Below are 12,433 nucleotides of genomic sequence, written 5' to 3' on the forward strand. Positions count from 1 at the left end.
GTAACCCCTGAGAACCACCGGATATGACCCCAAAACAAAACAAAACCAAAAAAAGAATAATGTGTGTGCACATATATTTTTAAATACATGTGCGTGCATACACATAGTAAGGCCATAAAATGATTTCTCAAAAGCAACATCAATAATTACTACCATGGGGCTGGAGAGATAGCATGGAGATAAGGCATTTGCCTTGCATGCAGAAGGTCGGTGGTTCAAATCCCGGCATCCCATATGGTCCCCTGAGCCTGCCAGGAGCAACTTCTGAGCGTAGAGCCAGGAGTAACCCGTGAGTGCTTCCAGGTGTGACCCAAAAAACAACAACAACAACAAAAAATTACTACCAACTGTAAATTGAAAAAATCATTGCTTAAAACAAGAAGACAGCTAACTAAATAGGAAAAAATCTTTGCACTCAACACGTCAGATAAAGGGCTGATAGCCAGAATATACAAAGCACTCAGAAAGTTGAGCCCCCCAAAACCAAATAAAGCCATAGAAAAATGGGGAGATGAAATGAATAGACACTTCTCCAAGGAAGACCAAAAGATGGCCAACAAACACATGAAAAGATGATCACCTTCACTCATCATTAGGGAAATCCAAATCAAGACGAGATACCACCTTACACCAGTGAGGATAGCCCACATCAAAAATAACAAGAACAATCAGGGTAGAAACTCCAAACACTGTAATAATAAACATATATGGGGGAGTAGTGCCCAAAACAAATGGAAGAGAAACAACACAAAGCCCGACTACACATTATACCATATAGAAACCAGCAACAGCAGAAACAGCAGCATTGAGAGAACAGATAAGTAATCAGCCTTTTACTACAAAGCCCATAATAATTTCTTAGGGATCTTATACAGGATTACAGGTAAAGAAGACGAGAAATTACTGAATCCAACGGAAGCATTTCAAAACAATGTTTGAATGCCTTAACCTTACTATATTTAAAATAACCTCTCTGTTTTTCTGTCCATCAAGGCTCTTGGATACAAACAGTAGAAAACTTAAGGTGATAGATACCATACTCAGCTTGCACTATGAAAATGTCTGGATAAAACTCATTAACATACCCTTTATCTTTAGATTATGCCCCCTTTATAGGACCTGAAGCATGTGACCAGCCAGACCACTGAAGTAGCAACTGTGACCTCCAGACATATACTACAGGGCCTACTCATTGAATACATTCAAGCAAACTAACATTCCCTTGCTATTTCCTCCTCTCTTCTCACTACTTATTTTTTTTCTCTTTCTTTTTTCTCTCGTCTTCTACCTTTTCCTACTCATTATCATCAATTCAATCCATCTCAAATAAAAACCACACGGTTGCCTCCCCTATAGGAAAGGAAAGTTGATATATAAGGTGCTGTGGACAATACTGCTAAGGGTAAACACCCATATAAATAGACCTCACTAACACAATATTTAGTACTCAAGACGTGAAACCAGTATGTATCCAAAATTTGATCTATTAGTTTCTTTACCTTACATGTGCTATATTTAACTATCTTGCTGTCCTCAGCTTATCTCTTGCCCCCCACCTCTTTTCATTAGTATATACCTAAGCTAACTTCTATATTATTTATAAGGGAGCAAGAAAACACAGAGATAGGAATCCAGAGCCAAACCTAAATTATAAACAACCCATACCTATAGCCTATATAGTCCCTTCCATATACTATCCCCCCTCCGCCCTTCAGAAATCTGACTATTCCATCACCCTTCAAACCCATTCCCGATTTCCCACCTTATTAAAATTCTTCACCCTCAGTTCTTAATCCATTAGGCATCAAGACTGACCTCCTAACCCAACGAACTGGTACCCAGCACCCAAGTAAAGAGGCACCCACTCAAACTCACACCCCTACTGACTCATGCTATGTGGCCCTCCTTATCACCTCCCTAACGTGGACTGTGGCTTGATACCAGACTTGGTACCAAAAGGATCCCCACTGCAAGAACTCTACCCAAGACCTCCCTGCAGCAAATCTTTTCTCAATCTCAAGAAGCCCAGGGTGTGTGATGAAAAGGCACCCTGGAGCCCACATCCCTCAAGAAAATCTCAAAAGACAATGGGGAAGCCTATACTTTCATAATAAGTATAAGACCTTTGTAACACTAACTCTTAACCTGTTTTTTTTTCTTCTTTATATATATGTGAGCATATATATTTTTATTTTTGTCCTGTATCTGTTATCTTCTATCTCCAACCCCAAATGCACCGGCAATATAATGTAGCACCATTTCTTCCTGCAAAGGCATACTAAAAAAAGGGGAAATCTCACATATAAAAACAAGCTCTTATCTACTAGGGATAAGAACTCATACTTTTTTACAACACAGGAGCATCTCCTACCTTGAACATATGTCATGTGGACCCAACTTAGACCCCAGGGAATTAGATACCGATCGTCCAGCCTCGACTCCTGGATCCCAGACATAGAAACGACACAGTTCTCCAAAACAGCTCCAGGAGCCAAAAACCCTCCGGGGCATTCTTAATACTGCTCTGACACCAACATGAGCCAGTTCTAAAGTGGTATCCTGACAACAAGGAAATGAGAACAACCTGATCTAAGAGCAGGTTGTCCTACCTCAGTAACCAACAATAAGACAAAATCAGAAGACCTGTCACCCTTTGATCTGTGCAAAAGCCAAGGTCACTATCTACAGATGACTGGTTGTTACAACCATGACTGGACAGTATGCATCCAGGGACCAATAAAAAAGCTCTAGCCTAGGCTTTGGTATATGATCAGTACAACAAACAAGATCTCTAATTCCAGAGGTCTGACTGAGAAACAATCGCAACTGAACGGGTCTTCTGGAAACATAATGAAAGACTCTACCCCAGACTCCATCCTAAGAGCAGTGCAATGACCATGACCACCAACTACAGAAGATGGATTAAAACGACACTGAAGGAACAGAACTGCTAGAACCACAAAGAAAGAATTCAACATAAGCTCCATTCCTTGACCTGTGCAGATACCAAGATCTCTAAAAACAGGTATGATTTTACTACACATGACGAAGCAAAAGTCTTCCATACACCACAAAAGCACCGAGGGGAGAGTAAATGAACATGCAAGGAGTCTATAGTTAATCCCATGACAGTATACTTCAAGGGTGGAGAAACCCTGTATCTCCTAGGCCAAGAGAATTCCCTCTCTAATGCCCCAATATTTAGTGTGCCTATGCAGGAAAAAAAAGAAAAAGGCACAAAACGATTTATTTATCCATTTTTTTTTCTTCGACTTCCGTGCTTTGATGTAGATATTGAAGCTGATGTCTCCAATTTTATTTTATCTTTCTCTTTCTTTTTACACTCTGGCATGGTTTTATTTCAGGACCGAGACTAGTATGTGGTGCTTGTCTTTATTGATATAGTGCTCAATGGATATTTTATGATATTTCTTTTTGTATTGGTACGGTGTTTCAATTCCTTTTTTCCTATCCTCTTTCAAACTGAGGTTGAGAGCCTCTAGGACTCCGCCCATTTTCGGCTCATTTGATTTTTACCCCATTTTATTGCTTTTCTTTTCTGCAAACAAAACTACATAATGTGAACTATCTAGTTCCACCTCTCAAATAGAGGGTGAAATAAGGGAGGGTACCAGGACCAAACAGATATATGATCACTAAGTAGTAAGCTAGACACGAGGGGACCACTTATTCTAGCAGCCCGGGGGGTGAGGGTGGGGGATGTGGGATGCAAGATGGAACGGGGATGGTGGAAGGAGGACAAATTTGGTGATGGGAATTCCCGATTCAACGTTAATATGTACCTAAAATAACACTGAAAGATATGCAAGCCAATATAGTCAAAATAAAAATTATAAAAAAATAAAAAATATATACACACACACAGAGAAATAAGACTTATTTGAAAAAATTGTACCTGTAGACAGGGTCTCGGGAGTTTCTCATATCTCTGTATCTGTCATACATAGGATCCCGGTGATCACGAAAATCCCTAGAGTCTCTCAGGTCACGAAAGTCTCTAAGATCCCTCATGTCCCGAGCATCACGCATGCTTCTGTGGTCTCTGTGGTCCCGCATGTCTCTGCTATCTCTGTGATCCCGCATATCCCTGCTATCCCGGCCATCCCGGCCATCTCGACCATTCCTGGGTTCTCTCCTGGGACTTCCTCGAATTGGGGATCGGTCACGTCTTGAATCACGACTGTCTCCAAATCCATATGGATCTCTGTGGGAGGTAGCAAGAAGATGCTAAAACAAAGATACAGAAGGGAACCGATCCTTCCGCTTTTCACTGGAAGATCCCACCCTCCAAACATTTTTCTCTCAGGCACAGTGAGAACATTATAAAAAAATGTTAAGGACTTTCACTCATTTGGTGAGCTAATAGACATGAAAGATCTAGAATCTGAAAAGATTAGGATGTTAAGAAGCCATATTGTAGTTAAAAGGCCTGACCAAACTTCAGGGAGTGACTCAGTATTCCTTAGCTGTTTTTTAAAGTGAAAGGAACCCTCCTACTTTCTCCCACTAGACTTGGTTTATGATTTTATTATTTTTTAAATTTTAATTATTTATTACTCATTATTTTATTATTTTAATTTTTTTTTGTTTTTGTTTTTGGGTCACACCTGCAGCACTCAGGGGCTACTCCTGGCTCTACGCTCAGAAATCGACCCCAGCAGGCTTGGGGGACCATATGGGATGTCGGGATTCAAACCACCGTCCTTCTGCATGCTATCTCTCCGGCCTCTATTATTTTAATTTTTGGTTTGGGGGGCATACCTGGACATAATCAGAAATCACTCCTCGTGAGCTCAGGTGACCATATGGGATGTCTGGGATTAAATATGGGCAAGCTGCATGCAAGGCAGATGCCCTACCTGCTGTATTATCCCCAGCCCTGCTTAATAGATTTCCAAAGAGGAAAAGAAGTTGGAGGGGATAAACACCTAAGACTCATAAAAAGCAAATGACATGATTTCATACAAAGTAATGGTAATCAAAGATGTCCCAAGTATAGAATGCTTTTCTTGGGGCCGGGAAGGTGGCGCTAAAGGTAGGGTGTCTGCCTTGCAAGCGCTAGCGTAGGACGGACCACGGTTCGATCCCCCAGAGTCCCATATGGTCCCCCCCCAAGCCAGGGGCGATTTCTGAGCGCATAGCCAGGAGTAATCCCTGAGCGTCAAATGGGTGTGGCCCAGAAAACCAAAAAAAAAAAAAAAAAGAATGCTTTTCTTAAAAACATCTGCCTTTAATCAAATTAAAAACAGATAATTTGATAATGAAGTAAAAAAATACACTTAATTTCTTTTTTCAACATGGTTAAATAGTGAAAACTCTTGATCTCAACTTTATGTAGAACCTGATGTTTTTTTATTTACATAATATTTTGTATTATATATTTTCAGGACAAACAGTTTAAGATCAGATTATGGTTTGCTTTCTGGAGGGGGGAGGCTGGGCCACTCATGGATTAATCCCAGCATGGCACGTGGGGGTCATTGTTGGCAATGCAGAGACCATGCTATACCAGAACCTTGGCTTCCTAATGCAAACCACATGCTCAGTGCATTGATCATCCAGCATTCTGATTCACCTTCATTGAACTTAACTCCAAAATATCTAAAATTTAAATTTAATGCTTAGTCCCATTTCAGACTTTAACCTCTGCCAAAAATCATCTTCCTAGATACTAAGGTTTATTAAGTTCTTTAACATTAAGTAAGAGTCTTTCTTGCCTGTTCCTATTAAGTCACTTGAATTCTATTTATTTTTCCTCTTCATTCCCATTGGATGAACAAATTAATTCTAATCCCTCATTTCTATGGGACACCAATAATTTTCCAAAATACAATGTCCTTTTAATCATCATCCAGATTTCAATTTATTCAACATTATTACTAACAGACTACTCAAACTTCTGTTACCAATTATAACTTCGCCTTTTTTTTTTTTTTTGGTTTTTGGGTCACACCTGGCAGTGCTCAGGGGCTACTCCTGACTCTATGCTCAGAAACTGTCCCCTGCAGGCTCAGGGGACTATATGGGATGCCGGGACTCGAACCACTTTCCTTCTGCATGCAAGGCAAACACCCTACCACTGTGCTATTGCTCTGGCCCCATAACTTTGCTTTCATACTTCGGGTACTCCTTAACTAATCTGGTCCCTTTTTCAACTATTCTCCCCCCCCACACACACACTTCCTGATTCAATCCTCACTTTCTTTTGTTTTATTGGATCACAATTGGAAGTGATCAAGAAAGGATATGTGATGGTGGGAGATAAAATTGAGTATGGCCATATGCAAGGTACCATCACTCAAGTTTCAATCCACATTTCTATTTATGCTATTTTATTTATGCTACTCTTATGATTTAATTCACATGATACATCTGTCTCAACATTTGCTTGTATAGTATTTTTTGGGGGGAAGTGTCACACCCAGCAGCGCTCAGGGGTTCATATGGGATGCTGGGATTCGAACCACCGACCTTCTGCATGCAAGACAAATGCCTTACCTCCATGCTATTTGTCCGGCCCCATGCTTGTATGGTTTTTTAAGCTGGGATTCCCCCCCCCCACTTTTGTACTAATTTAAGTATTGCTCAATCCTACCAAGTACTTTATCTAATCTTCCTAATAAATGCTCTTCTACTCAGCACTTAAGAGCATGATTTCTAGTACTCATCTCAATTATTTGCCTTTTTATACCTTGTTTGATCCATTTTAAGGATTACTTCCCACATAAAACTTGTTCTAAACTCTTGATCTTTCTCAACAAGTATATTCACACGCACCCTTAATTTTTAAGTCCTGCATTATGGTATTCGTGTCTGTATTCTCTAAACCCATCTTACCCTCTTCCTGCTTCTTTCATAGAACTCTGAAATTATTGGTGCCATAGTGATACCACAGCAGGAAGGGAGCTTGCCTTGCATGCAGCTGATCCTCGTTCAATCCCCAACATCCCATATGGTCCTCCAGACCCGCCGGGAGTGATTCCAGAGTGCAGAGTCAAGAATAAGTAATTTCTTTTCTAAGCACCTCTAGTATGATCCATAAACCCCAAACCACACATATTAAAAACCCACAGAAACAAAACCTTTTAAATTACATGTCTATTTGTGTATTGGTTGTCCCTTTCTTGATTGCAAATCTGTAACAAGGACAGTTAATTCTGACTTTCCACTACATTCCTACTATGTAAACATATGGTTGATACATAGCAGATGCTCAATGAATGTGTTGACTGAATCTTGTTCCTGTATATACTCCTATTATTGCTCTTAACACGCTGTTCTGTAATTGTTTAAATACTGCTTCCCTACCTACCAAACAGTGAGACTCTCATATCTGTAGAGCAAACAGAGTTCAGTAAATGGTGAGTTAAACTAAACTGGAAGCCTCAGAGTAGTCACTATGCTTTGTTTATATTTTTGTCACAGTTATACATTCATCATAACATTAGAATATGTTGGCAGGAAACCCCAATTTCAACTGGTCCATACAGGCATACAAAAAATTTAAATACCAATTATGCTTCAATAGAGTCCTTGTCATATATTTAAGGCTCCTGACTTATGGCAGGAACTTTATAGGAGACATAAGGAATTTAATGTGGCAGCTATATACTTTCAAAACTATTAGAAAAAGTGTAGTCTAATCAAGATTTTTACTACTGTTTTTCTTATTAGGTCATATAATCTGTCTAACATGTGTAATACATAGAAAGTAGGCAAACATTCAAAACCCAGTGGGAAGAGGCAGCAGTATTTTTGGATTCATAGTCAGGATATAAACCTGCTCTGGGGAGAAGTTAGCAGTCATTTGAGGTGGAATCAGATTACAAGTGTTCTTGGCACTAAACGCTGAGAAAGATCATGAACTTGACAAACCACACTAAAAACTAAAGGTCAGAAATAATGGGGGTAGGAACTATCTATTCTTACAGATAAGAACCTCATGTCATAGTGCACGATTCAGAGTTTAGAATCATTAGGTCAAATTTGGTTTTTACTCTTTTAAAGCCACTGAAAACACCTTACTCACCTGTCACATCCCTGAAGGCTGAACATGACCCCAGGTTCCCAGAGTCTGGGTTTAAGTTTCCAGCTTGAGAAGGCAAGCGCTCCCTTCTCGAAGTGACTCAAAGGTCTGAATGCAACAAAACAACTAATTTCCCAAATTGCCTTCTGGATAAAAATGTGGAAGAAATGACATTCATAAAGCAAATGAACCCAAGAAGTTGTGGAAGTAGGGACAAAAATAATAATCCTCTAAAATAAAAAAGCAAAACTTTTCCTTTCTCCAAAAGATAAGCAGTGTGCAGGCTGCTAATCCCTTGGAGACAAAAAACAAGCCAAAAAAAAAAAAAATGTTAGGGTCACTTTAGGACCAAAGCAAAAAATCCCCCAGAAATAAAGAGCTTCTGCTGTTGGAACCAACGTTTTTCTCAGAACAAGAACCAGCTACAAAAGGATGGTACAATGTGCAGGATTTAGTGACACGAGGATGAAGCCTACTCAGATGCTGGACCTCAGATAAAAAGTAGGCTAGAAGGAAGTTTCTGGAGCACAATGAAGTTCACAGTATCAACTCACACCAAGGAAGATGTTTTACTTTATGCAGTGTGCCATCAGGTATAGGTCATTAGAGGCTAAAAAGAAATCAGAGTCCTTAAATGTCAGCACTCGAGTCCACAAACTGAATGGAAATAGGTGAAAACCATCATTAAACTTCCACTGTAATTCCTCCCTAGTCAGTAGAGGGAAAACACTAAATGCTCTTTGTTCGCCAGGAAATAGTCTTATCATTTGGAATTATATGAGAGGAAAAGAAGGGATGGGAGAAGAGAAAAAGCATGATTCAGATGGCAAGTGATACGCTTCTGGCAGAACTATTTTTCTTCCTGGGGACTTAGGGTGTTAGAAAAACAGACATTTGAGAGAGACAGAATTAAGAACTGACAGGTGATCATCCTGGATGAGTGATGAGCTTTAAACATTCTTTGAACATTCCAGAGACTAAAACCTGAAACTTTAAGCTTGGGATGGCATCCTTCAGCCTTGACTGGACAGAGGTCAACAAGGTAAGGCAGTCCTTTTCATCAACATTTCCTTTCAGCCAGCCCTTTTCTGCTCCTGAAAAAAATTTCTTCATCAGCTCTTTACATTTCTGCTGTCCCAGACAAGGTCCACAAATGTCATTATGTTGATTCCCAACCAAGATGGCTCCGTGCTGTTAGAAATGGAGACAGGAGATTTGCAGAGTTCTTTCATTAAGCGCAGACTGGCATCCCACAGATCCAAGTTTTTTGTTTTTTTTTTTTAAGTAGCCATGCTTCTCTCTAGGAAGCACACTGATGATTTTCTCAAGCAATAATATGATCTCTGTTGGTAGAGGTGGCACTAGCTGAGCTGACTTAAAGCTTTGTAGAGATAACCATAACTTGGAATCTTTCTTTGTGACGCTCATCTGCAGCAAGGGCTTTTTCATAACCAAGGAACAAGCAGTAACCAAACATGTGATATATAGAAGTGGTCTTGGCTCATAAAAGAAACTTGGTTAATGCTAAGTTATTTCTGATGAGTCAATTCCAAGTGACTTTCACCTGAGGCATCAGGCTAACTCCTTCGCAAATACACAGAAAGGATTTTTGGGTAGTTTTTCATGTAGACAAGTTCTTTTTCTCTTCTTTAGGTCATGTGAAATTCAGGAAATGGAGTCTCATAACATATTAGATAAGCTCTGACCCAGAATTGCAAAATGGTGAAGATGAACACTGGGAACATGTGAGATATGACCAGAATCACGATCTTTGAAGGTGAGGACTGATACAGTGTTCTCACAGCATTCAATGATGTGGTCCAAGAATTAAATGATGCTAAGTTTCTGCTAAGGTAGAAACTGATCTTTCTGAGGAACCCTTGGTGCAGTTTTGTGTTGGGTTGACCAAATGTTGTCAGAATTACATACTGACAGGTGGAGTCATCAGGGAGGCACATCACTGAATAAAGAGCAATGCCAGTGGAACAGTAGTTTACAGAAACATATGAAGAGGTGATAATCCTGCGAAAATTCCCAAAGATGTTTTGACACTCAAGGTGAAAGTCCAGCAAAACAAAGTGTTACAAAGGTCTTAGCAGTATATTTTAAGACAATTTTCTTAATAAAAAGGCAGCAGCATTGAAGACACAGATACAACTTATGGGAAATATCTGTCAGAGGCATAGTGATCACCCTGATACCTTCCTACTGCCCATGAAAATGCACTCACCACAACTGGGGAGCACATACTGGACACTTCTAGAATTTGATTGTTGTCAACATACTAGTACATGTGGAATTACTTCCTGCCTCCAAAGGGATTGAGATCTAATGCTCAACCTGCTAGGCTCATCTTGCCTATCAATTGCCATTAGTATTCTATTTTGAACATTTTAATTTGTCTGCCTTTAGGATTAACTATATTATTACTAAAGGAAAACAATTTACTATTGGATTTTAGATTTTGGACAGGGTTCAGAACTGATTTTAATGTGGACATCTCTCTTCCCTGAAGCTTATTTAGAATGACTATATGACATTTCATCAAGTCCTAAGTTGAGGAATTGATTGGGGACATTATCACTGAGGGGAAGACTTAATGAAATTTAAATCAAGACTGGTGACCCTATTACTGACTGCAAATAAAGCAGGACGTCAATGCCCTATTCACATTGCAACCCACCTTATTTTTAACTAATTTCTAAGGTGATATTTTAAAAGGTCCTTTTTAATACTACATTTGGGGGGGGGGAATGCAGAAGAGGCAATATTAAAGGAAAAAAAGCATAGTCTTTTTCTTTGATAATAAATGAAACTGCAACTGCATTACTATTTTAATTGTTTTTTTTTGTTTGTTTTGACTATTTTAAATTTAAGATCCTGGCAATGATTGTTAGATGCCAGTTTTGATTATTGTTCCAACATTCTAATATTACCAATATTTATTGAAGACTGACAATTGGAGATGTTAAAGTCATTTGTTTAAGTATTAATAAAAAGATTCTTCTAAATCCATATAACAAACAGGAATTAACTCTGTATTCTGTGATATATTGTTGGCCTTTCTGTTGTTTTTACCTAAAGAAATACTGTGTTATCTAGAAACCACAAGCATCAGCAGGGACCAGAAATGAAGGAAGATTTTATTAGTGGACTCAGTGGCTATAAAATTTTCACACACTGTTAAACACACAAACCTACTCTCTCTCTCCATTATCCGTGTTTATTGGAGTAATGAGGAGCAAGAAGTGTGGTTGTTCAACACCTGCAGCCTAGAAACAGTGTAACGGAAAACAGAAATAGTATGTAATTGCTAAAATTCCACACTATTTGTTTATGTTCTTCAGGATATTCACAATCACACAAAATCAGTAATAGAGTATTTACCTGCAACTGCAGGCTTTCCTTCTGGTGTTCGAGAGAACAGACAGAATACCAATATAGATGGTTCACTTCTGCAGTAAAATCAGTGTATGGCTCTGTCAAGTATAGCCGAGTTGTGTCATTTCCAATTATCTCTGCCTAAGCAGAGTCCTCAAATAATACAACTGAATTCAGCAGCATTACCTTGCTCCTATCATCTGCTTGAACACTATGGGTTAGACATGTATAATCTATTCTTAGTAATTTAGAGAATATGCACCCTTCATACTCCAGTAGAGGTAAATGGAAAGACAACTGTAATTTCCTACTATGTTATAAAATGAAGGTATATTTGTCCCAAACAGAAAGGCTGTGTGTTATGTGCAAGTAGATGTACTCCATAGGACTGGTAGAATATCTAGTACAGACTTGGATTCACTTAATATGAAGAGTATTTAGTTAACTATGAATGATGATTTATGGAAGTATATAATTTCTAAGTTAGCATTTTGGGGGCCTGAGGGATAGTACAGCGGGGAAGATGTTTGTCTTGCACATGGCCAATCCCGGGCATCTCAGATGGTCCACCAAGCCTAGCAGGAGTAATTTCTGAGAGCAGAGCCAGGAGTAACCCCACTGGGTGTGGGCCAAAAACAAAAACAAAAAAACCAACCAAACAAACAAACGTTAGCATTTTTAGTAGAAACAAAGGCAAAAATCAGTATAAGATTTTCCCAGGTAAGAAATATATCATTCCTGTATGTATTCACACAAAACTTTATATACTCCATTCATTGGTAAAATGTTTGTGGCCAGACAGTTTAAATAGAATATATTAATCTTTAGAAAAAGGTCTGCCACAGAGGCAGATGGGAGGGGGTAAGGGGAGAGGGGAAAGGCAGGAGGGAAATTGGGGGCATTTGTTGAGGGAAATATGCACTGGTGAAGGGTTTTGTACATTGTTTGACTGAAACTCAAATCATGAATAACTTTGTAAATTGTGTATCTCATGGTGATTCAATT

General features: G+C 39.1%; 1 protein-coding gene across 3 annotated transcripts in view; it reads right to left on the reverse strand.

The window, feature by feature from the left end:
- The window catches only part of NCOA5 (nuclear receptor coactivator 5), a 38,790-nt gene that overhangs the window by 9,981 nt on the left and 16,376 nt on the right, over window positions 1-12,433 (reverse strand). For 2 of the 3 annotated variants that reach the window (XM_049781137.1, XM_049781138.1), the window contains exon 3: window positions 3,917-4,225. In XM_049781137.1, the coding sequence (XP_049637094.1) occupies window positions 3,917-4,225 (309 nt within the window). Of the gene's footprint in view, window positions 1-3,916; window positions 4,557-12,433 lie in introns of those variants that run through there. The other variant, XM_049781139.1, reaches the window with a different exon arrangement.

The sequence above is a fragment of the Suncus etruscus genome, chromosome 9 (genome assembly GCF_024139225.1).
Source record: "Suncus etruscus isolate mSunEtr1 chromosome 9, mSunEtr1.pri.cur, whole genome shotgun sequence".
In the NCBI taxonomy this organism is placed as follows: Eukaryota; Metazoa; Chordata; class Mammalia; order Eulipotyphla; family Soricidae; genus Suncus; species Suncus etruscus.